The sequence below is a fragment of the Nelusetta ayraudi genome, unplaced genomic scaffold (genome assembly GCF_046127955.1).
Source record: "Nelusetta ayraudi isolate G7.1 ecotype Tasmania unplaced genomic scaffold, CSIRO-AGI_Nayr_v1 ptg000136l, whole genome shotgun sequence".
In the NCBI taxonomy this organism is placed as follows: domain Eukaryota; kingdom Metazoa; phylum Chordata; class Actinopteri; order Tetraodontiformes; family Monacanthidae; genus Nelusetta; species Nelusetta ayraudi.
In genome coordinates this window covers 5,934,449-5,958,836 of record NW_027466186.1, presented here as the reverse complement: position 1 = coordinate 5,958,836, position 24,388 = coordinate 5,934,449, and the positions used below count along the sequence as shown (strand labels likewise).

Sequence of the window (24,388 nt, the reverse complement as noted above, 5' to 3'; positions counted from 1 at the left end):
ATTTCTCTGACTTTTACCCTTCACGGCGAAGGACAAAATGACGTGGGCGGGGTTAACGGCGCCAACGCGGCAGCGCCGCACTACTTCCTGGTGACTTTTCCCCGACTGTTGCGCCCGTTTCCCTTTTTCTTTTTTTCCCTCCATCCAAAGTGGGAGGAGGGCGGCGCAGCAGATTGATGCAGGCCTCACCTGCGCTGACAGGTGTTGGAGGCGGCGAGATGGAGGGATAAGGAAAGGAGGAGGCTGAAGGAGGGACGAGATGAGATAAAGACGAGGCCCCGTCTTGTAGCTGTCCTGTTTGCGTGCTCGCCCCCCCCCCCTTCCCCCCCCCACGACCCGTCTCTCTCTGTCTGCATGGATGATCGAATATGACGCCGACTTAGTGTCAGAGCGCTCGCTGACACATGCGCGAGCGGGAAGGAGATTATAGAGCTGGGAGGGGAGGTGCCTGAGGAGGACAGGAGGAGAAGGAGCAGGGCAGAGTAACACATATGAGTACAGAGTAACATACAGTGGTCGCTATCTATCTATCCATCTATCCGTCTATCTGTCTGTCTGTCTGTCTGTCTATCTATCTATCTATCTATCTATCTATCTATCTGTCTGTCTGTCTGTCTGTCTGTCTGTCTGTCCATCTGTCTGTCTGTCCTGTCTTTATTGCCAGCAGCCCCTAGAGGCAACGTGTGGCATTGTAAAGAAAATATAAACAGGTCGACTGACTGTGTGCGGCTGTGGCTGTGGCTGTGGCTGTGTTTGTGCGTGTGCGTGCCGCTTGCGTCCGCGTGCGTGTGTGTGCGCAAGCGTGCGTGCGTGTGTGTGCGCGAGCGAGCGTGCGTGCGTGCGTGCGTGCGTGTGTGTGTGGGCAACGGAGAGCAACAAGGACATATGTTCCCATTTCTTCGCGTGCAGACCGACTCCCTCCGCTGTTTGTGACAGCTGTTTGTAATGTATTCAGATTAAGACTTGACATTTGAGGTGAGCAAATATATGCAAGCGTTACGCCACTTCCCCAACTGTGTGGTGTGCGCGTGTGTGTGTGTGTGTGTGTGTGTGTGTGTCTTTTGGGCCTTGCGCCTTTCCCTGTGCGCACTCAGCACAAAGTTGGCAGTGAAACTGATAAACCGCGGCGTGCGCGGTGTGCGAGCGCAGGTTTTACGCGACGTCCCTGTGCTTTTTTTTGCGAGCGCGGCGCGCGTGTGCGCCACCCAGTTTTAATGATGGTTTCTGATGGTCCGCCGTAGCGGATATTGAGATAGATGGTCCATATGCTCTTTATGGTCCATGCATATTTCATATTCCAGCAGCAAAGTAGAGCGAGCGCGTGCCGGGGCGTTGTGCTTATGTGGCCGGGATGTTGCACTGGGACGTGCGCAGACTGTGAGAGCTGCCTCGCATCCCCAACCCGCACCCACCCCCTCTTTTTTGGGGGGGAATAAACAACCCCCAAAAACGAATGAATACAACACAATTGGTTTGAGAGAGACACGTCTATGAGGTCCTCGGTGCTGCCAGTGAAATATCAGATGTAAAACTGCCGGATGAGAAAATGCTGCTGTCACTGCAGTTAACGGTCAGTAATGACCTGCAGTATCTTCAACTGAATAAATGCTTACCTTGCTGCTTTCCACTCCATTTTATAAGAAAGAAAGAGCGAAAGAGAAAAAAAACACACGGCCAACAACACCGGCCCGATTCAGGCGATACCTTTATTTCATTTCCTGTTCTTTCTTGAAAAATACCCACCGGTGCACAGAAACTGATGTCTTTTATGCTTCCGGCTGCAGCAGCAGCAGCAGCAGCAGCAGCAGCTGTTGTGTGTTTTACAATGCATAGATGAAGAGCTCAACAGCTACAACAAATACCTCCTAGAACACAAACCTGAGTTAGAAAAAAACGCGGGGGCGCCGCAGTATTCCGTCCTATTCGGGGGTCTGTTGGCGTAAACTATAAGGGCTATAAATAGCCCGGCGCAGCGTAGCTCCGAAACTTCGCCACACAAACACAGATGTGGGAGGTATTTCCCTGTTCTGGCGCAGCGGAGTCGCTCGGCCAAGCCCTTGATGCACTTTGTTAGAGAGAGGCGGGTTTTGCCACCTTCCGCCCGGTTCGCCAAAGTGCTCGGCGATGGTGGCCGCCGGTATGTAAACGCTTGCAGACCAAATCAAAGCGAGACGATCGCTGTCTCCAGGATTCGGGGAAACAACATCCTGGAAGTCTGGAAAGTTTTTTCTTTTGTCTCCACTGAAAAGTAGGACGCACAAACTCCAGTTTCCAATATTTCTTTTGCTCTCAGACAAACTAATTGCTGTCGTGATTAATTGCAGGAGTGCCCGGGAGGGGTGTGTGTGTGTGTGTGTGTTTGGGGGGGGGGGAATGGTGCGGCACCACACGTTGAGGCGGAAGAAGTCAGAGGAGAAGGGCGGGGGAGTTGGGAGGACATCAGAGAAATTGAAGCTGAAATGAAAAATTGAAGGAGAGATGGATGGGACGACGGCGATAAGGATGGAGAGACAGAGGAGGGAGGGCGGGGCGCTGATGGACTGTCGAGTCTGACAGAGTCTGCTCATGTTCAGTGGAGGGAGGCGGCCGCATCATGGGCTCGCTGACATCCTCCCCCAAACACGTGCCCGAGCGCGTGCACGAGCACCGGCGGGCTCGTAAAAAAATCAACAGGAGTTTTTAAAAGGCTTAATGTTTGAAACTGCTCACACTGTCGGCTTCCTTTAATGAGAGCTAAATTGACTTTGGGTTTTTACGACGCCGCAGAAGCAGCGTGTTGCCCTGCGACTCTGATGCCTCTCAATTGAGTTTGGCTGCTTGGCGGCGGCGGCCGTGCTCTTTTACGTGCACAGCGTGCGCCCGTTGAGGCCCAAATCCTCGTCAAATATGATGATAATACTGCAAATGAGCTGAAGGAAACGTTGCGTGTGTCAGTCAGCATGAGGCCGAGAGGTGGATGACATAGCACAAGCTTTATTTTTTTTGGTCTTTTTCTGGCAGCAGCAGGAAGTGAACTTTTGCCCGTCTTCATGGTGGACTTAAAATCGACCTCTTTCCAAGCAGCAGCCAGCCGATGGAAAGTTCAGAAGTGTGGTTTGTGTGCAGGGTTGTGGGAAGGTGGGTTTGCTCTTAGACCATTTCTGCGAGCTGTGTGAGACTGTTTTGACCCTCGCAGCTCGCTGCGTGTGTGTGCAAGGTTGGGTGAGTGCATCAGTTTACAGCCTGTTGTTTCCCTTTGGTTTACAACTAGGGAGCGCAGAAGGAAGACGCAGCGAGACTTTCCCACCGCCAGCGAGCAAAAACACAAAAACAAAAACAACGGCAAAGCATGTTGCAGAAAAAGAAGACGGGTAAAGGCAATGCTATTATGGCTAAAAACTATGATAGAATAATGTGTAGAATTGACAAGGCTGACAAGACCTAACATTGAATAGAACAGTAAAATATTTGATGCATAACTGGGGTTGTCGTACTAAAAACATGATTTAGTTAAATTTAAGAGGGATTTAATAGAACGGAGTGGCTTCAGGTTCTTTTAACAACAAGGGTTAGTTTAGTTGTAATTTGAGATTGCGGCACATGTGTGTGTGTGTGTGTGTGTGTGTGTGTGTGTGTGTGTGTGTGTGTGTGTGTGTGTGTGCGTGCGTCAATTTGTTTTGTGATACCCTGAGGACTCCCAAGTTTCAGTTTCCACCACAAGTCACTTTGTGCGTCTTCCGTGCGCGCAGTGAAAATGTAGCATTGATAGATTTCTTGCCTCATTCATCATCCCGGAAAAGCGTTTTTTGTTTTGTCACTTTGCTCTGCGCTCCGAGGAAGGTCTTAGAGCTGGGACGTCGAAACATCTGTGCCGCACGGCTCTTTCATGTCCTGCTTTGGTTCAGAGTAAAAATAGAAAAAGTCTCCTGATGAAGTGAGCCTGTTTTTTTTTTGTTTTTTTTAATTTAATTTCTTTTTTTCCGCGGGTGAACTTTTTTCCTCTCTTTTCATTGTTTCGCTCCATCGATTTCATGCTGGGAAAAAAAAGAAAAATTATTTTTCCGTAATGGGTAATTGAGCACTTATCGCTTAGATTAGCACCGCGTCTCAATCTGCGTGCCTTAATTTCAGGCCTCTGTGCGTGAGTACATGTGAATTCATTTAATTAATTCTACATGTCACAGCGCGTTAATAGAACATCCATAATGTTTGAAATGCTTAAACCTAATGTCACCGTGTAGCCAAGGAGAACAGCCGGGCACATTAAAATAAAAGAAAAAAAGCGTGCTGCTGAGATTTGCTCCCACCAAGTCTGTGTCTGTGTGTGTGTGTGTGTGTGTGTGTGTGTGTAAGCCTTTAATTCCACCCAAGACCCATGTAGGTGTTGTGTTTCTGGCGGTTTTGTCTTGCTTTGAAATATGGATTAGACACATTTTTACATTGGAGCCTTTGTTTTACTTTTTTTTCCCCGCAAGTATTAACAACAGCCTGCTAACTTTGGTCGTCTTTGGTCGTCCTGCTGCACATTTGCTTCTACAGTACGCGTCCTCTCAGAATGTGCCTGTAGCCCTTGGTAACACACCCCTGCAACCAACCCAGCCCCGACTCCTCCCTCCCACCTCCCCCACTGCAGTTTGCCTCAGTTCTTTGTTCATTTTGCAGACATGTAGCGACAAAAAAGCCCCTTCATGAAATGGCTTGAAACTGAATTTGCCGCGGTAATAGCTGATGATTTGTAATCATGTGGAATAGTAATAAGTGGTGCTTAATTAGCCATTAGAGAGATGGAGGGGAGATGGTGGATAAAGAGGGGGTAGATGGTTCCCTTTTTTTCCCCACAAAGCAATGAACCCCTGTAGCTGCCTCGTTCTTTTTTTGTTACAATAGCTCCATAGCCGGGGCTTCTACTGTAGCCATGGAGACTAATGTTCAAAGCCAGCTGTGGTTTTGTCTTGGAAGCCCATTAGGCCGGGGCGAAGTTGGCACCCCTTTCAGTCTTGCTTTTCACTCTGGCTTCGCCTGTTGGGTTTCGCAACGGTGAAAATTTCCCCTTTTCCCCGTGTTTAATTTGTCTGTGATATCGGACATGGGTCAAATGGCGGCCGCAAATCATTCCGAGCCATTTGTTTTATCCTGTTTAAACCGCCTGATTGGCTATTTTATATTTGCCAAGTTGGCCACACATTGCTCCCGGTCGGCCATGGAGAGGACAAGAGAAAAGTGAGCTCCACACAGTTTCCTGTCTCCACTTCTTTCCCCCGACTTGGTGGAGTTTCACAGACGCATCACGTGAAAGCAGAAACAGAAAAGTTTGCTAACGGCATCCGATCCTTGTCTTCTTAATAAACGGCAGAGCTCCTTTATCCCATGTTCTCCTTTCTTGAGGCCCCTGGGATTCCTGCCATCGTGGAAGCAGTAACGTAACCGTGAAATTGGCCAATAAAAATGAAGTCTGTTGTTAGGAGTACGGGGTATCACGAAATTGGCTGCCGCTGGACCGTGATCACTTTTTTTGGGGAGGAAGAGAAACGTTGATCTGGAAAGATCATTTCATTGGGCTTGTTAATGTCCTGGACCACCCGGTGCGTCACGTCACAAACTCCCCTCCCCCGCTGTCGATTTCAAAGTAGCTGCTCCAGACGGCAGCTAGTAAATACGGTGATGCAAGCAAATTACAAACTTTACTTTCTGTCCAACGCCAGGATCCTTAGCCGAGCACATATGTGGGTCAAGCCACATACTGTTTTGCAAATTCCGTCAACATAAATCTTATAAACTTAACACAGAAAAATGTGCTAAACGACAACAATTAGCATGAAAAAAATGTGAAGTATGCATCCAAGAATCATAATGAATTGTAGTGGCAACAACAGAATTTGGGGAATGGAAAACATTTAGTTTGGAAAACAAAAACCCAAACAACAGATGTCACCTTGCTCTACCTCCCTCCTGCCTGCCTGCCTGTCAGGCACCATTTCTTTTCACTGGGTCTCTCATTACATTTGGCTGCAACAATGGATCTAAGTAATGTTGTTGTTGTTGTATAGAATAGCCCATCTCCTCAGTGGAGCCCCTTTTCTCCCCCCCCCTGCAGTCCTGATACCTGATATTCAAGCCTCCAAACCCACCGAGTCAACACATCAGTCAGAGGGGCGCAGGTGGCTTGTTTGCTGGCTGGTCTGAGGAAAGTGTGCCGAGTCTGAGCCTGGAGAGCGATTCTCACGCAGCGGTACTGACCAGACCGCCAGACACCTGCGAAATATCAATCTGTGGCTGCGTACACAAGAGGCGAGCGCACGTGTGTGTGTGTGCCGCGGGTGTTTCTCCGTAAGCTCGGGGTCAAGACGGGTGTTGTGTGTTTGCGTGGGGGGGGCGGGCGGTGAACGCTAGAATCAATAGGCGGGTCAGAGGGTAATGTCTCGCTGAGTGCTGAGTCTATACACAGCCATCAGACAGGATCACTATCAATCATGGCAGAGCTTAGGGAACATACACTCCCTCTCTGCTCTGTGTCTGTGTGTGTGTGTGTGTGTGTGTGTGCGTGCGTGTGTGCGCGCGCTGCGCTCACCTATGCTGGTCCGGGGCCCTGATGGGATCACTATTGCTCATGTAAGGGCTTTTGGAGCAGAGACAGCGGGAGATGTAGTGGAAGGCGCAGGGATGGAGCGGCCTGGCGAAGGATTGATGGGAGCAAAATGTTAGAATAAGAGCGAGAGATTGGCTTGTATTGGCAGGTAGGTGGCGATGGCACTTGGCGCTTTGAGGGATCGAGTGAAGAAGAAAACCCTTTGGAGTGTAAAATAGGCTGGCGGCGCGTGTGTGTGTGTGTGTGTGTGTGTGTGTGTGTGTGTGCTTGGGTGTGTGCGGTTGTAACATTGGTTGGGATGAATTAAAGTAGAAAACATAATCGATGAGCGTGCAATTTAAGCCAAAGGCCTCGAGTGGCCGTCTTTATTTACGAGTCAAACAACATTTTTCTTTATCGAAGTCTTCCGTCCTCGCTCCTTCCTTCCCGAGCTCGTCTTTCATCAGCGCCCACCTCCTTTGATCTCCGCTCGTTCCCCCCTTTCACTTTGGCCTTCTCGTTCAGCGCGTGTTTTTTTGGGCTTCTCGGGGGGGCCTCTGCCGTCTATCGGTTCGATTCTCTCGCAAATCATCCGTATGTGTCGCAGGGCCTTGGCTCGGAACAGAGGGGGGGAAAAAAAAACAGAACGGGAATGATTGATTGCTGAGGGGAATATGGAGAATATGTTCCTTGTGTGCGTAATGGATCGGCGTGCGTCGTGCGTGTGGAATGTTGCCCCGTGTGAGGTGCCGGGCGGCTCGGTTCAAAGGCCTCGTAATAGCTGCCATTAAGGTTCCGCCAGAACGTTCTCACGCCATACAGTCGATATCCACCAGCGTGGGGGAAAGAAGTGGGACAGAAACGGGAAAGAAAAAGAAGGAGGAAGATGAAGGAGGGAGAAAGAGGAGGAGGAGGAGGAGGGTGCCTGTGTTATAGGATTGTGTCGACGCTGTCGGGCGAGCGACCCTGTTAGCTGTTAAACTTTGATCAATCACCAATGATGAACCATCGCTCTGCAGGGCAGCGCTGCTTGTGTGCCTGTGTGTATGTGTGTGTGTAAATGTGTCAACGTGTGTGTGTGTGTGTGTGTGTGTGTGTGTGTGTGTGTGTGTGTGTGTGTGTGTGTGTGTGTGTGTGTGTGTGTGTGTGTGTGTGTGTGTGGTGCTTAGCGGCCTTGAGAGAAAGCAGCATATTCCAGTCTGTTGGACACACTTTAGACAGCTATTGATTTCACTGAGCTGAATTTAGGACCTACTAAACCATTTTGCCCTATAAGACACGCACACACGCAATGCACACAACACACACACACACACACACGCTCCCACACACCTTCAGGCACTAGGCTGAAAGATGCGTGCGCGCCTCCTAATCTGTTCGGGAAGATGGAGAGAATTATAGGAAAATAATAAAAGCAGACAGGAGGCGTGAGGGAAGAAAGATGGCATTCTCACCGAGCGGAACACATGCCAATACCTCCCAAAGTCGGAGTGTATTGATCCGGGGGTGGGTGGTGTGTGGTGGTGGTGGCGGTGGTGGTGGTGGTGAGGGGCTGCATACACAGGACGCCGGCCTGGAACGCAGCCGTCTGCATTTTTCGTCTCGCGGGGAAAAAGGCGAAATTAAAGAGGAAGGAAGGAGCGACGCGGAAAGGAGGAGGAGAGGAGGAGAAGGAGGACACAGAGGAGGAGGAGGAGGATGCAGCAAGAGGGACCTCTGTCTTTGATTAGGGCCTCATTGATGGGCAACATCTCCGGGAGTCGCCGTTCAATTACATCTCCGTCTCTGGCGGCTGATTGGAGTCCCGCTGCAACAATGTCGGCGTCTCCACGCACGGCAGAGTGGGGTTTAGGGATTGTGACCTCGGGGGAGGCCTGAGTGGCTTTTAAGTCCTGATTGGCAATCATTTGCAACAGCGTTGGGCGAGTTTTTAAAAAATCCGGACCAACCTTGTGCCCATCAGCGGCGTCTGATTTCTTTGGCCTCCGTTTATCCCGGCGTGCGCCCCCTTTCAAAAAAGGATTGCAGGTTGCTGACGCTCGCGCACTTTAACTTTCAACCGCCTGCATCAGCCACCTATTCCATAATGTAGATTAAGAAGGTATAGAGACATGACCTGAAATAAGCCCTGTTGCCTGTCCGTGTAGTCCATGCCATAAGTTTGCATTTTAAAGTCCAATCTTTGGTTGAGAGAAGAACTCACACCATGCAGGAAATACATAAGTTGAAATAGTTTGATGAGGTGTGGTTACAGAAGGTAACCTATCCCCCCCAAAAAATGCAGTCACTCATGAATGACCTCAGTACTGACATAGTAATAAGTGTGATAACTGTAAGTAGTAAGTAAGACATGCTTTCATCCTGGCAGGCACATAAACATTTTTTCTATTGAAAATCTAACTAATCTAACACTAAAGGGAAAAACATCAAAATAAAGCAAAAATAATTGCTCCAAAATAGCATTTTAAAGATGTTCAAGAAAAAAAAAAAAACCCATCACAGGTGTCACCGTTTCCCAGCAGAGCACCTCACACGCTGACAGTGAGCCAGCGTGAACAACATCAGCAACCCCTGAAAGTGACGCGGCTTAATGCGATTCAGCCATCCATTCATTTGACTACACCCCGCTGTTCACAGTGTCGAGTCGAAAATATTTTGGCAGAAACAGGTCTGGGAATAAAAAACGAAACAAAAAGTAATCGCAGAGATAACTGATGGCGATGCGTTTTCTAGTCTTAAATACCATTAAATGAACATTTAAAGTCATTCAGAATGAGAGAAAGGTGTAGGGAGCAGACTGGATGAAATCAAGATGCTAAAAAAAAAATCATAAAGTAAAATAAAATAGAACACGGTAACGCATTTGCTGACGTATTGGAGGTTCGCCCTCTTTCCTTACAACCTGCTCGCTAAATGACCGTTCATGAGCCGATACAGCAATGCTACTTCAGGTTACCTCCACAGGGCCTCGACTGCTCTGAGTGAGACAGACAGAAAAAAAGCACCCCCAACCCCCACCATGCCCCCACCCTGCAATGTTAGCATCAGACGGGAGCGACCTCTTGTTCCAGGGAGCAGCGACTGCTCTCGCTGTCAGAGGGTTTTATGGATGTACGCTGCTGAAGGAGGGAGGGAGGGAGGGATGGAGGGATGGAGGCAGGTAACTGTGTGGCATTATGTTGCTGACCGCTGTTTTATATAGGCAACATACCCTCTCCTCACCCACCCAACCCCTCTGTCTCCCCCTCCACAGCCTCTGATGTGATTTTACAGCGGTGACATTGATCCAGGCACACTTTGATCTTGCTCTTAGCTGTTGCTCCTCCGCTCGTTCCCTCCTGCTTCGGCCCCGCCGGCTCCCCGGTGTCGGCACTCTGCAGCTTTTAACCCCGGCCACTCCTCGGCCCCCCCGTCCTATAAATCTTCCCCCTCAGCCTCCCGACACACCGTCCCACCCGCCGGTGTTGTTGAGGGCTTCTTTCCCTGTCTCGCTCTTATTCTAATCGCCAACCTTCCTCAAATTTGTCTTTGGAAAGTAAAATGTCCTGCTCCCCACCTGTCGCTCTGCCGGATATTAGGATATTAAAGGAGAGGGGAAATTAGAAAGGGGGAAAGACGGGCACAGGGAGGGGTCTAAGGCTCAGAGAGCTCTACTTCCCAATAAACTCCAGTGAACTCAGGTGGAATGAAAGGTCTGGGCAAGCAGGCGGAACATTTCGAGATGTGAAACGGTTTGTTGTTTTTCTTAACAGTGCCAATAATCTTCCTGCCCTCCTTCATTTTCTTTCCTCTCTGAAGCCCAACGAGGGATCAAGATCTTGACACATTAAAAGTCTCGTACAAACAATATGACCTGTCAAGACTCCTCATAAATGAGAAAAGTGCATCTTTTATTTCTTTGTCTTGCTTCACCTTTCAGTCTAAAACAAAAAAAAAGAAAGAAAATAAAATGTCCAGCGTTCCTTACGAATCAATCACAGGGTAGTGTGTGTGTGTGGGGGGGGTGGGGGGGGCGCGTTTTGCATCACACTGCCGCTGCCAATCACGCGTCCCGCTGATTTGACACCAGTGCAACCCAGCAAGCTGCTGGAGCCCTGTTATGTTAATGTCCCGTTAAGTTAATTACATTATTACTCTGCCTGATTTCACCGCAGGATCAGATTAGGTGCAAATGCACCTTTTGCCTCATACTCGAGCGCAGATGGTTTTCCAGCAACATGCATGCGTCAGGTTATTTATTTCATTTTTACATTTGATTGCATGAACCGTGCAAATCAATCCAAGTGGACTGGATCTACAAGTGCGTGCATGTTTTGCGGCCGCCTCTCGTTGTAACGCCGCATTAGAGAAGCTTTTCACCCAACGGAAACCCCGTCCCTTATTTATTTCAGCGGTGAGCACTTTTTGCTGGTCGCATGAAACAGTTTTATTGTGCGATTAAAATTCATACCTCTAATACCTTTAATCCATTTCTTAAGCCCCCTCAAAATATCCCCTCTTCTACTGCAACAGCCATGCAAGGCTGTTTTTGCTAGCTTTTTTTATTTTAATTCTTCCTTCCAATGAATTTCCTTGTAATCACCAAGCAGCCCCAACCCAAGTATCACTGTGCAAGTTTTGGGAAGATTACGGTGAGGCATGACGCGCGCGCGTGTGTGTGTGTGTGTGTGTGTGTGTGTGTGAGATCTGTGTACGTGTTTTCTCTCACACACACAGTGTTTTTCTGAATCCAGTAAAATAGATATAGTTCCCCTGAAGCATGTCCCCCCTCCTATCACAGGCTCACTAATAATAATAATAATGATACTAAAAAAAAAACTACAACCTAAATCTCAACTACAGGAATGATGTAATGAGCGACATCATTGGTGGGGGAGGTGGAGGAGGAGGAGGAGAGGCTGATGTTGAGCAATCCATCCCCCCCCTTGGTCACATCACACAGACACACGTCGGGGTCGGGCTGTGGGGGGCTTTTTGGAGAGGTGGTGGCGGTGAGACAAGATGAAGAGGGTGGTGGGTGGGGGGGCAGACACGGGGAGCGAGCGGCGTTTTTTCGATCTCCATTTAATAATTGAATAATAATCTCCCCGGTGACTTGACCTAGAACTGGCGAGGAAAAAAAAGCACAAGAAAAGGGAGGGAGAGGAAGACGGAGGCAGCGCAGACTTTTGGGAGACGACACGCTGCTGCCCCCTTGTGGTTTCGATGCGTAACCGCTTGCTTTTTTTTCTACTTTTTTTTTTTTTTTTTTTTACAAGCGAGCGCGTGAGTGTGTGTGTGTGTCCGCGCGCGCGCAGGCTCATTGACGTGTGTATGATTTACTACTGCAGCCTGTCTCTGTCACACAGAAATGGAGCGGGTGTCTGTGATGAGGAGGGAAAAAAGAGGGCCTTTGGATGTCAGGAAAGAATCTATTTCACTTAGACTCTCTCTCTCTCTCTCTCTCTCTCTCTCTCTCTCTCTCTCTCTCTCCCCCTCTCTCTCTCTCTCTCTCTCTCTCTCTCTCACACACACACACACACACGCCCTCAACACAGAATCAGACCTTATCTTCTTGTCAGGCTAAGTCTTTTTTTAGGCTTGACGCTGATATATGAGCTGTGGGGCGGGTGGGGTTTTGGCGGAGGGAGGGGGGCGAGGGGGGAGAAGGGGCCGGCCGGGACGTTTGACGGGCTGACGTGAGCGTAACGCCGCGCCCCCGTCGTTGATGTACGAGCACTGGGGTTAGGGGACGGCGGCGCGCTGACACCGGGAGAAGGAGCCGTGGCCACGGGGCCCCTGGGTGCTCACCGAGGAGCCGGCCTTCCACATTCCCTGACAATAATACACGCACACACACACACACACACACACACGCACACACCTGCTTTCCATCGTTAGTCACTCAATAAATCCCCTCTCACGATTTCTCTTTTCTTGCCATTAGGGTTAATAGTCACTATTGAACAAGCGTCAATAAAGTGCGTTTCATCCATTTATCTTGTGTTCCTTTGTTAAGGACAAAGGAACACAAGGCGTGCCGTGATTGGTTATTACCAACTTGATGCTTCTGTAATGTAAATTCACGGCAAACCGCCGCCGAACATGGAGAAAACGCGAAACATAATTGTGACTTTTTGTGCCCGTTGCCACTTTCTTAACATTTCCCTCCTCTGTGTCCCTCTGTGTGTGTGTGTGTCTGTGTGTGCAGCCTGCGCAGGGAGGGCTACACCATGCAGGTGAACGTCAACGACTACCTGGACATCTACTGCCCCCACTACAACGACAGCACGCGCATGGTGGGCACCGGCGAGCAGTACGTCCTCTACATGGTCAGCTACCGCGGCTACAGGAACTGCGAGCCCCAGCAGGGCTTCAAGCGCTGGGAGTGCAACCGGCCGCACGCCCCCCACGCGCCCATCAAGTTCTCCGAGAAGTTCCAGCGCTACAGCGCCTTCTCGCTGGGCTACGAGTTCCACGTCGGCCAGGAGTACTACTACATCTGTGAGTGCTGTTTTCTTCCCTTTTATTGTTAATTCCTGCGGGGAGGTTGAGAGGCAGACGGAAAAACTCCCACCCTCCAACCCCCCCGAGATTCATCACGCACTTCTCTTCATCGCAAAATGGATTTTATGATTAGTTCAATCTCAGGTAATTTCGGGATAACAAAGCGCCGCCTCGCGCCTCGTCCCATCAGGCCGCAGCCGAGCGGCCTCATCCATTTTGTTGATAGCTAATCAAATTAGCTCGCGGCGGCCCCCGTGCCGGCGCGACACTGTATAAATCATCAACTTTTATTTCAGCATTAAACAATTTCAAAACAAATTTTTCAGGCCGTGGATGGATGCGTGGCGCATTAGCCGGCTGCATAATCAAGCGCGGCGCTCGTTTAAGAGGCATCGCTCAGCCGCAGATGTCTGCTTCTGCTCGGACAAAAATCGGGCAAAAAATTACTGCACGATTATTTTTGCACAAGTTGAACCTTAAATGATAAAGAGTTGCAGCGCGGGAGTGCGTGTGTGTTTTTTATAGACGTAGCAGCTGCCAGCATTCATGGAGGTTTGAACTCTGTTTCAGTCTTTAGCAATATTGCGGCCGTGACTTTAAAGGTTGAGGTCACTTTATCGGATGCAGCTATGTTGTGTTAACCACTGGATAATGTCCCTCTGGAAACATATGCCACAGCATCCTGTGGTATGGGGAAAAAAATAATATGTAAATCATTTTAAATTAAGTTTTGCGTTTCCAGACACAAAATGATTTCACCTTGTTCGATCATAAATTATGACCGTAAACACGGATTTAATGTATTTTTTGCAAGGACATTAAATTTGTATTAACTTTATTTTATTATTTTGTCTTGAGGACTCGAAACAATCCTGGAAATATTTGTGTTGAAAAGAAATTGAAAGAAATGTGAATACAGAATAGTAATATTTCCCTTTCTAAGTCCCAGTGTGAAGGATTTAGTGGCACCTGTTGGTAAGAAAGCATAATGCAAGCTTCTGGTCTCTCCTGTCACAGCTGTGCTGTCAGGCTAAGAGCCCTGAGCAGTTCCATGCGGTGGCTGCTTATTTATGTGAATAGAAATTGTTATTATCAGCAAAGAAAAAAAACAACATTTGTGTTTTCAGTGAAGGCAACTGATTGAAAAAAAAAATCTGAACATTTTTTAATTTGATTTTCTGTTTCTGTTCAAATGTGCCCTGAATGGGTCGCAGTGGGTTTCTAGCCAGCTTGATGCACCTCCACTCACAAATAAATTCTTTTTAACTTGTACATTTATCTCACATGTTTCAAACCCTTTTCTCCCTTGGAAGGTCGCAACTATCAACTTTTCTTTTTTTTTAGTGGGACGTGGGGTGCAGTACAATCTCCTGTATTCGTTGAAATGACTAAAGCCTCACGTGGTTTAATCAGTATTTTTTTCCACTTGAAAAAAAAGAAAAATGCAAATTCTCAACGTTATTTGAGTGCAGATATTAAATGTGATAAATGCGCCACCTTCCTGTCTGACTGTTACTCACAGTAATGAGCAATAGTCGCTGTCAGAGACAATGCTGTCTGATTTTAGGGAGATCACGCCATTAACAGGTGCGAGCTTAATGTGTGTGGACGAAGTAACGATGTCGAAACACTGTGTTTGTGTGTTTGTGTGTGTGTGTGTGTGTGTGTGTGTGTGTGTGTGTGTTCGCAGCCACACCCACCCATCATCACGGCCGGAGCTGTCTGAGACTACGAGTGTACGTCTGCTGCTCCACGGGTGAGTCTTTCCCTGTGTGTGTGTGTGTGTGCGTGTGTGTGTGTGTGTGTGTGTGTGTGTGTGTGTGTGTGCGTGTGTGTGTGTGTCACGTAATGCTTAGAACTGTTTTTGGGGATTGCACCTGCATACATCTGGCTGTCACAGTGCTCCTTGTGAATCCTCACTCTCCCTCTCTCTCTCTTACACACACACACACACACACACACACACACACCGACACACAGCGGCTTTGTACACAATCCACATCCAGCCTGAAACAGAAATCTATTAATACTCCCGCTGAGTTTCCCCTGCAGCATTTCACTCAGCGCAGACGGACCCTCACCCCCGCTCCCTCCGTCTGCGGCAGCAGCAGCAGAAAGGACAGCTCTGGCTTTTGAAGGCCCTCACCCACCTTCCATCCTCTCCATCCTCCTCCACTCCCCTCCTTCCCCGCTTGCTGTCAGAATCCATTTATTGCTTGTGTGCGGTCAATGGGTGGCTATGTATATGTAGCATTAACCTCTCTCCCTCACTCCTCTGGCTCCCTTCAGTCACTTGACCCACACACACACACACACACACACACACACACACACACACACACACTGGCTTTGATCCGTGGCCTGTCCGGTCCTTTTAACTTCCTCCGCCTTGTAGTATTAACCTCTCCTCCCTTTCACCCCACAACTACATCGTCCCTCTTCCCCCTTTTCACACACTGACTCTCTTCAGTTTGATCTGCTGCCTTTCACACACACACACACACGCGCACACACACACACACATGCACACACACACACACACACACACACATGCACACACACACACACACACACACACACACACACACGCTCCCTCCCTCTGTGCTGGTGATGTTTTGGCCTGTCACTTCACATTTTGCTCTCGTCCTCCGACTCTGCCACTCTCACGCACGTTTTTTCCCCCGATGTTAAATTGGATATAATTAAAATCCTTTGAGTCAGCCCAGAGATTTCCCCCCTCGCTTGCCCACCTCCCTCATATTCTCTCTCCCCACTCTCTCCCTGTCTCGCTCTCTCAGCCTCCGACTTGGACGATGGGCCCGAGCCAACGGAACGAGCCGACACGCTCAGACCAGACCTGAAACTTGATGATATCGGTGAGTCACAGAACACACTTGATGCACACACACACACACACACACAGTTGCACGCATTCACACACGCACACATGACACACACACCTGTCCAGACCATCTGAGTGCAGACACTGACTCATCTGCGGGCTTATTTCAGGTTGCAGCCGTGTCAGATCATTATTGTCGTTTATTGCTCAACGTGAACATTAAAAAACATTTTGTTCATGTTTTTTTTTTTTAAATAAAAGATGTCCCCCATTTTCATCCAGAAGCTGTAATCTTGCCAATATTGTTCAGATTTATTAAACAAAGTAATTGGTGCTTTTTGATTGTAAAAATCACCAATTATCATTAAAATAATACAAATGTGATGCTATGGTTGAGTGTTTATGGCTCTCAACGAAAAGACAGTTGTCCCTACTTGTGTTTGCAGTGATGAAACATTTTACCCTCATTTGACTCATTTATTTTATTCCTAAGAATTGCAACTCATAACTCAAGTTACTGACTCACCTGTGTGTCAGCAGATTCATCATTTTAAATGTGTTCATCGGTGGCTAGTTTCAGCATTTCTTTCCCATACATTTATTGTGGATTAATGTCAAATTTATTTTGGTCAGAATGGAATCAGCTTTGATCAACCAACTTAAAATATAAGTAACGTTCTATTTTATATTGCATTCTCACCCGATCCGACGCTGTCTGAATAGCCGGCAGGGTCGTCAAGGGCAGTTTCCTGTGTTGAATTGTTGACGGACTCGTAAATAGTTTTGTAACACTGACTTTGTGCAATGCTAAAAAACAAAACAAAAAGTGAAATAAGTGATGCAAGTACATCCAGAAGATAAATATCCTTTACATTTTCTTTGATGTAATCAAAATGGAAAACTTCTTCACTTTTATCTTCTTTCTTTTTTTTTTTCACTTAAGCAGTATTTGCAAAAGTGATCCCTTAAACAGACAAGAGCTGTTTTTTTCTCCTTGACCTTTAGCACAGTTAACGGTTCATCTGGGTTCGCAAACGGCTATTCCTGCTAAACGACATTCTCCCTCTTTTGTGTTCACGGTTCGTTTAAACAGCAGAAAGGAACAAAAAGACCAGCATGAATTTAGTTAGGGTGCTGTTACAACTGTAAAATTTAGGGCTAATGCTCTCGTCTCTCTTACCGTTCTCCCTCTTGAAACGCTGCCGCTACAACAGCGGCTTCACGACTCATGCTAAATGAGCTAGCGCCCGCTCCCCTCAGGCCTTGGGGGACGGGGTGGGGAAACGAGCACTAAATCATTAGGTTTTGGATCATTTGTGACATGATCGTGCCATTTTAAAAGTCAGCGGGTGTTGTGACAACATTGGAGCGCCGCCACAATAAACAGCAGCTACATCCAGCGCGGCCCGACAAGCTGCAACCATCACAAAAGACAGACACGCAGATCCGTCATCTGTCGCGTCTCGTTCGCACTGCTTTTTCCGAGCTTACCTTGTAAAAATACGCAGTCGTGTTGTCGTTAATCTAAGTGGTCGTGCGTGTGTGCGTGTGTGTGTGTGTGTGTGTGTGTGTTTGTTTGCGCTGACATTGCTGCAGTACATTCTCTTGTGTAATAAATCAGTCCGTTTCCCCGTAACTGTCACGAGGGAACTCAGTTTCCCCGTAACTGTCACGAGGGAACTCACCAGTGGCTGCTGCGAGTGGCCGCAGGTCTTGTGAGATACCTGCATTTCCTCCTACACCTTTTTTCCCCTTTCCTCCATTCCTCCTTGCCGTCCTCGTCCTCTCGCCCGTTAATTGCATCCTCCGTTTTTTTTTGTTTTTTTTTACCCCTCAATAAATTCCCACAGCTGGGGCAGACATGCAGCAGAGGGGAAAGTCACCGGAATTCAGTTTATTCACCTTCTGAGGTGTGAAATTGAAGTTTTTGCCTCTTTTTAATCCTCCCCACACTCCGCCTCCCCCCCACAGGGAGTCATATTTGCTATCACAGTGATGTAGGTCATATCGCAAATTATAATTTCACTCCAAATGCGACAGTTTTCAGCATATTGCAAACGGGTGAAATTACCCCGAGAAAAATAAAGGTTAACTCCCGAGGAAACAATGGCGTGGGTTGAAGCGCATATGGTATTGGAACCTTTTAGCGTGTAAATGAACGGCTGGCAAAGTAGCGGAGCAGCGGCAGCTGACTGGTGAGTCATTTACACCTGCGGTGCCGCGCTGCCAATTAAATTAATGGTGCTACCCCGGAGGTGTGAGACCGGAGCCGGGAAGTCAGCGGGGAGCTGTGGAAGGAGCCCGAAAAACAGAGACGCCGTAAAGTCCCACCCCCACTCCCACTCCCCCACCTCTCCTGACTGCAGATGATAAAAGTCTCATCACCTGGCAGTTTTAATTACCGGCGCTCAGAGTTCACGTCAGCACATTTTGCGGCCCGTTCGAGACAGAGGGGGGAAAGAAAAAAAATGTTTAACCAAGATCCAATGTTTGCCGCCAAAGCCATATTGCCCCCCACCCCGCCCCCCACCCTCCGCCGCATACACACACACACACACACATAACCCCCCCCCACCCCCCCCGCGCGTGCGCCTTGGCGTCGTTCACGGTTTACTTCCTGGGCGCTGCCCCTTTCAATCAGCGTCTCCGGCTCAACGGTGGCTCCCTCCTGAATACAGACTCTGGCATTAGATTTCATTTAGATCTCATTTACGGCGCAGATGGAACGGGGCCGAGCTGCTCCCCGCGCAGCCATGTGATTACTGACGGCTTTCAGTGGGAGGATACTCATTCGCCCTCCCCTGTTGGCTCGGGTTACCGCGTCTGGCCATCAGGCCCGGCCATTAGTGGGGGCGAAATCAGAAAGCTTTAATGGAGTTTATTGCAGCACTTACCACTCCTTTAAGCGACGGCGCTTTAAAGAGCAGCGTTGGCGTCGGAGAGCAGAGTTCGGATTTGAATGTGCGTTTTGGATATTGTTTGAAATGTGCGGAAGTTGTTTAAAAGGGCTGCGGTGCAAAATATTGCATTAGATAGTGTGTCCAAACTTTTGACTGATGGTGTACTTATATATGTAAACATATATATGTCTATATTAGCGTTCATATCAAATAATTGAAAATAAAAACAGAAAGAAGACATCGTGTTACATAACATGACATAAACATAAATATGGAGTTGTTACATAACTACCCGAAGAACGCTACGGAAGTTCTCCTGTAGACCAGACGTCAATTATAACCACCAGGAAGGTGATGACAACACCTCGCTGAGGGCACAAATTAAAGGTAATTATTTTAATGTCAGTTCTGAGTGTGTCGAATTGCACAATGGCACAGCGCTGCATGCACTCCGTGTACCAGGTCGCTCCGTCTGGCTTCTTCATGAAGTGACTGCAGTCCTCTAGTCTTGCACTACTTGGAGACAGTGTTCTCAGAGCCTCACTGCCACCACATCTTAAGTCGTGCAAACGTGTAAAAAAAACAAACATATTTTTCTTCTTGTACTTTGGCTCGGGAGGCAGCCACTGTATCTGATGGACACTGACAAGTGCAAACACACCCTTGTTGTCGCACATGCAGGCACACGCACACACACACACCTACACACACACACACACACACACACACACACACACACACACACACGCGCGCACACACACACACACGTCACGCATACAGATACTGTCAACACAATCAGAGCCGGGGTTATCTCCTCGTTCTTGTCAGCGAGACATTCAATTTCATAGACGCCTCTTGGTGTCTGAGCTTCCTAATTATCAGGCGGATGCTGCCTTGCTCGCCTTCCCTGCACATTGTCATACACGCACGCACACACACACACACACACACACACACACACACACACACACCAGGCGTAGTAGAAGAAACAGGAGTGTGCTTGGCCTCCTCCCAGCGGCTGATGTTTGGCTCCGCAGTGCGACTGAAGGTCGCGACGCATGTCACATGGTCTCCTGCTCTTATTTAAAAAAATAAACATAAAAAATAAGCAGTGATAATTTCATGTGTGTGACCGCCGCCTGGTGCTCGACGACGAGGCCACTCGCCGCCGCTCCCTTCGTGTTTGCTATCCCCGACCTCGCAATTCGCACATCCTATCCAACTAGCTGTATTTCTTCCATTTTTCCACTCTTTTAAGAGTCATTTCAATGAAGAGTTAAATACCGTGAGGCTTCAAAGACTCATTGATTTTGCTGAAATGCTTTTGTTCATTTTGAAAACTGAAGAAGCCTTTCAGATGAGAGGCCAAACGTCTTCAAGATGGCAAGAACGAGTCCAGTTGCCCCAATTTAACCCTTCTACTTCATTTTCAAGGACATTAAATCACGTTTTCTATATCCATCCATCCATGCATTTTCGATACCCGCTTATTCCTGAACTCAGGGTCACGGGGGTCTGCTGGAGCCTCTCCCAGCTGTCACGCAGACACAGGGAGAACAAACGGCACCGTGTCGCCCCTGTTGTGACGATTTTCTACATATCCCATTTTTTTCCTCCTATGAGGTGGGTCACCATGACACTCCATCCATCTGCTCCTTCTCCGGCCCTGTCTGTCAAATTTTAGAACCCATTGTGGCCCCTTGAGTCAAAAAGTTTGCCCACCCCTGGTTTACCCTGAAAACTGGGCCACCGCGTACACACACCTCCTCAGATGAGGCCGGGGGAGCAGACCAGAGGAGGCCAGCCAGTCATCACTCCACCGTCTGAGCCTCACAGCAGCAGCTGGAAGGTCTCTCAGAAGCACTAAGAGCGCGGCTCAGACAGCCAGACAGTGAGCGCGTTAAGGGAACACCCGCAACATCTTCAGCGTGAATGGCTGCCTCTGTCTTCTGTCTGACTCTGCGGAGTCATTCATCTGCCGGCCAGCGCGGAGGTCGTGCAGGGGCACGTCTCGCGGTCTTCTGCGTCTTCTGCACCTCGGCGAGACATCAGAAAAGCTGCGGCCAGGTGCCTCCCGAGTAAACAGTGAGGCTGATTGTTCAGGTATAAATGCTTGTAATTGAGTCAGTGCTGTCGGCGCGGCAGAGCCAAACTACCAAAATGAGCCATGTGACTTGTGACCGTGCACTTATTGACCCACTCTTTATGAAGTCACATATAAGAAATTTAAATATTATAAAATATTATTTTAAAAAGATTATAAATGATATAAAAAGATGTAAATAATGCATAAAGTGTAATTTAAAATGTATCTATATTCAAGGTACCAATGGCCAAAAAAAAGCATCAAAAGGAGATCGCAGGAGGAAGAGAAAATGCAAAAGAAGCTGTAAAACATGTTCTGTGAAGCAGTTGTTAAGGGCTACAAGTGTTGATGATTTGTATTCATAAAATTGCTGGAGGGGAGATTGATCTGTCGTAGAGCCGCCTTAAAATAAGCTCATGCTTCTGCCTGCGCCTTCACAGTCACGTTTTATTTTGTGCGTGGCACCGTTAAAATTGTGAACATGTGTAATTTATTGTGTGTATGACTGAATAAAACTCAAAGACAACTCAAGCTGCTTAACACCAGCCGCGGGACAGCCTGGTTCTCCTTGTGTTGGCCTTCAGATGCTGCTGCTGCTGCTGCTGCTGCTGCTGCTGCTGCTGCTTCACCATCCTTCACTCTCAACTCACTACAAATTAAGGAAATACAAGGGTTTTTTTTGTATTTTTTCAAAGCAGCAGCAGCTGTGCTGTGTCAGCAGATAAAGGCAGAAATTAGAAGCATCGTATTTCTTCCACGCATGTTTATCTCTTTTACTTTCTCCGGGGCTCCGATTAATAATAATAAAAAAAAAAAAAAAAGGAAAAAATAACCCTCCCAGTGTTCATTTTTCCTTCATTATTAAACTCTCTTCTCTCCCTTTCTCTCTCTCTCTCTCTCCCTCTCTGCTCTACACAGATGAATTAAAACCGTTTGTACCCAAGCTGGAGAAGAGCGTGAGTGGAAGCAGCCCGTCCAGGGATCGCCTCCTCCTCACCGTCATGATGCTCCTGCTGGCCGCGCTGCTCATCTCCTAGCAATGGCCATCGCCAGCATCACCATCACCATGCCAACTAGCCTTGGAAGGGTGTACGGTAGCAGTGGGTGGAGGGTTGGAGCTGTTTCTTTGCTTTTGCTTTTTTGGGCTTTTTCTTTTTTGGGTTGGGGAGGGGGGGGGGGGCTGTTCAGAGTTTAGATGCCACATGTAGAACAAAAGAGAAGAAGAGCAAGGCGGGTTTTTTTTTAGCATCACAATACGTCAGTGTGTGTGTGTGTGTGTGTGTGTGTAACAAAGAGAGTGTGTGTTTTTGCTCATTGGGAAAAGACCCTCAGGCACTTTGTGTCACACAGACTGAGCTGTACGTATTACAGTCAGCCGTTGCTTACAGATGCAGGTGTGTGTGTGTCTCAGTGTGTGTATGTGTGTGTGTCTCTCCGTGTCTGTGTGTGTGTGTGTGTGTGTATGTCTGAACATTTTACAAGTTGAGCTTGTTGAATCATGCACAGCACAAAGCATTTATACAACCGGGGGGGGGGAGGGGAGGGTCAAAGTCCTAATGATAAGTTGAGGGGAGGGGAGGGGGCGGGGCTAAAGCATCAGATCCATCCACCCAACTGAAAATTTGATTTGAGGACTTTTCCTGAGCTCTGATTGGCTGAAACACTGCCTTAGGGCTAGTTGCCATAGTTTCTTGCACCGAGACTTAAACTTAAACTCAAATGAACTGATACGAAGAAGAAGAAAAAAAATCAGCTAAAACTGAACTGAAAATGCCTTTTTTTACGTTGATGTCGATCTCGATGCTGCGAGATCGGACCGCTCCGAGGATGGGAAGGAAAAAAAAGAAGAGGAAAAAAACGACGACGACAAAAAACCCGAAGGAACCTGCCGTCGGTCAGACTGAGCCGGTCCTGCGTAGGAGTCTTAGCAAAGTAGCTGATAGTTGCTCAACACAAGCTGGGACTCCAGTGTGTTTTAGTCGTCATCCACACTCTGTCTTCACCATCAGCGTCTTTCTAATGGAGGAGGAACTGTGGGGGGAGGGGATGGGCTTTGGGTTTGGGTTGGGGGGGGGAGGTTGGTTCAGAGCATTTAAACGCCGCTGTTATTTACTTCTGGTTTCATGAAGATGTTGTGCCATTGACACAGAACCAGTGACGACTTCCTGCGCTACTTCTTTTTTTTGTGTGTTGTTGTTATTATTATTGTATTGATTTCATCCCGTGGCCATCTCCGATTCTAACGAGGCTCTGTGGCAGCCGTGAACACACACTCAGCAATACTTCAGTACCAAGGGCCGGAGGACGGTGGAGGCGGGGGGGGGTCCAAGGAAGGGATCCGAGTCCAGGAGGGACGGGACGGGACGGGACGGGACGGGACGACGGCCTCGTCACACTTGGACAGTTTTACCGTTTTTCCGTTGAAGTGTTTCTTTGAAAAGAGAGAGATAAAAAATATATATCTATGTACTGAGAATGGAAAGAGAGACTGCTTTACTAAAAAAAAACAAAAAAAAAACACACATTCATGTAAGGTATGTACAAAAAAATCCACAAAAATAAATAATAATAAGGATGATAGTAATAATAATAATGAAAAAAAAAATGAAACTTCAACTACAGCAACAAGTTAATACAGACAAGTTCTCTGTTGGGAAGACGCAGCACGTCCAAACCCAAACCACTGTAACCCGGCTCGGCTGCTGCAGAACAGCGTTTCCATAGCAACTAGCACCTTATTCACCATGGTTACCCCCCCGCCCCCCTCCCAACCCCAGCCCACCCCAGCCCAGCCCAGCCCACCCTGCCACTGATGGGCGCCAGCAGGGCACGGCTTACCATAGTAGCTGATAACAATGACGAAGGTGTGGACAAAGAGCCGAGCGCGTCCGACAGCAGCTCCCGGCGCGCGAGACGTTCAAGTGCTTGTCTCACCATGGACCAGAGAACTCTGTATGTTTTGACAATTTTGCCAAGGTGGAATGTGACGTAACCATTTTTACAAACTTGAAACTCAGTTTCCTTGTTGTTGGTGGGGTTTTTTGTTTTGTTTTGTTTTGTTTTTTACATATATATATAAATATATATATTCTTTTTTTCTATTATTATTTGTTGATTTTTGCTGTGGTGTATTGCTGTTTTTTGTTTTTGTTTGTTTGTTTTTTTGAGGAGGGATGGGTGGGGTTGAAAGTGCGGGTGGGCGGAGCCGTTTGTAACCTTGGGCTGATGATCTCACTGCGAGCTCGCGGTGCCTCTGGTAGTTTGATTTCAGTCGTGCAGCTTCGGTTTCAGATCCTTTCGACTCGTCATTGTTGAGTTTATTTTTCCTGCAGGCAATTACTGTGGAGAGAGAGACGGTCGCAAAAGATAAAGTTTTGAAAGGTTTCACTTGGAATTGGACTTGAGCCTTAAAATTTTATTTTTATTTTTTGACAACGGAGCATGTTTTGAAAGTACGAGATGTTGTAGCAGCTGCACCGGTTGAGTCCTGCAGATGGTCACGATACTGCAACTCATTCCTTTTCTTTCAA

General features: G+C 47.9%; 1 protein-coding gene across 1 annotated transcript in view; it reads left to right on the top strand.

Annotated features, from left to right (window-relative positions):
* efna3b (ephrin-A3b) overlaps positions 1 to 23,468 on the top strand; it is a 56,248-nt gene extending 32,780 nt beyond the window's left edge. Inside the window, exons 3-6 of the mRNA XM_076012826.1 lie at positions 12,735 to 13,027; positions 14,721 to 14,786; positions 15,829 to 15,906; positions 21,777 to 23,468. Of these exons, the coding sequence (XP_075868941.1) occupies positions 12,735 to 13,027; positions 14,721 to 14,786; positions 15,829 to 15,906; positions 21,777 to 21,895 (556 nt within the window). The 3' untranslated portion in view covers positions 21,896 to 23,468. The remainder of the gene's footprint in view (positions 1 to 12,734; positions 13,028 to 14,720; positions 14,787 to 15,828; positions 15,907 to 21,776) is intronic.
* Positions 23,469 to 24,388: the final 920 nt, after the last annotated feature.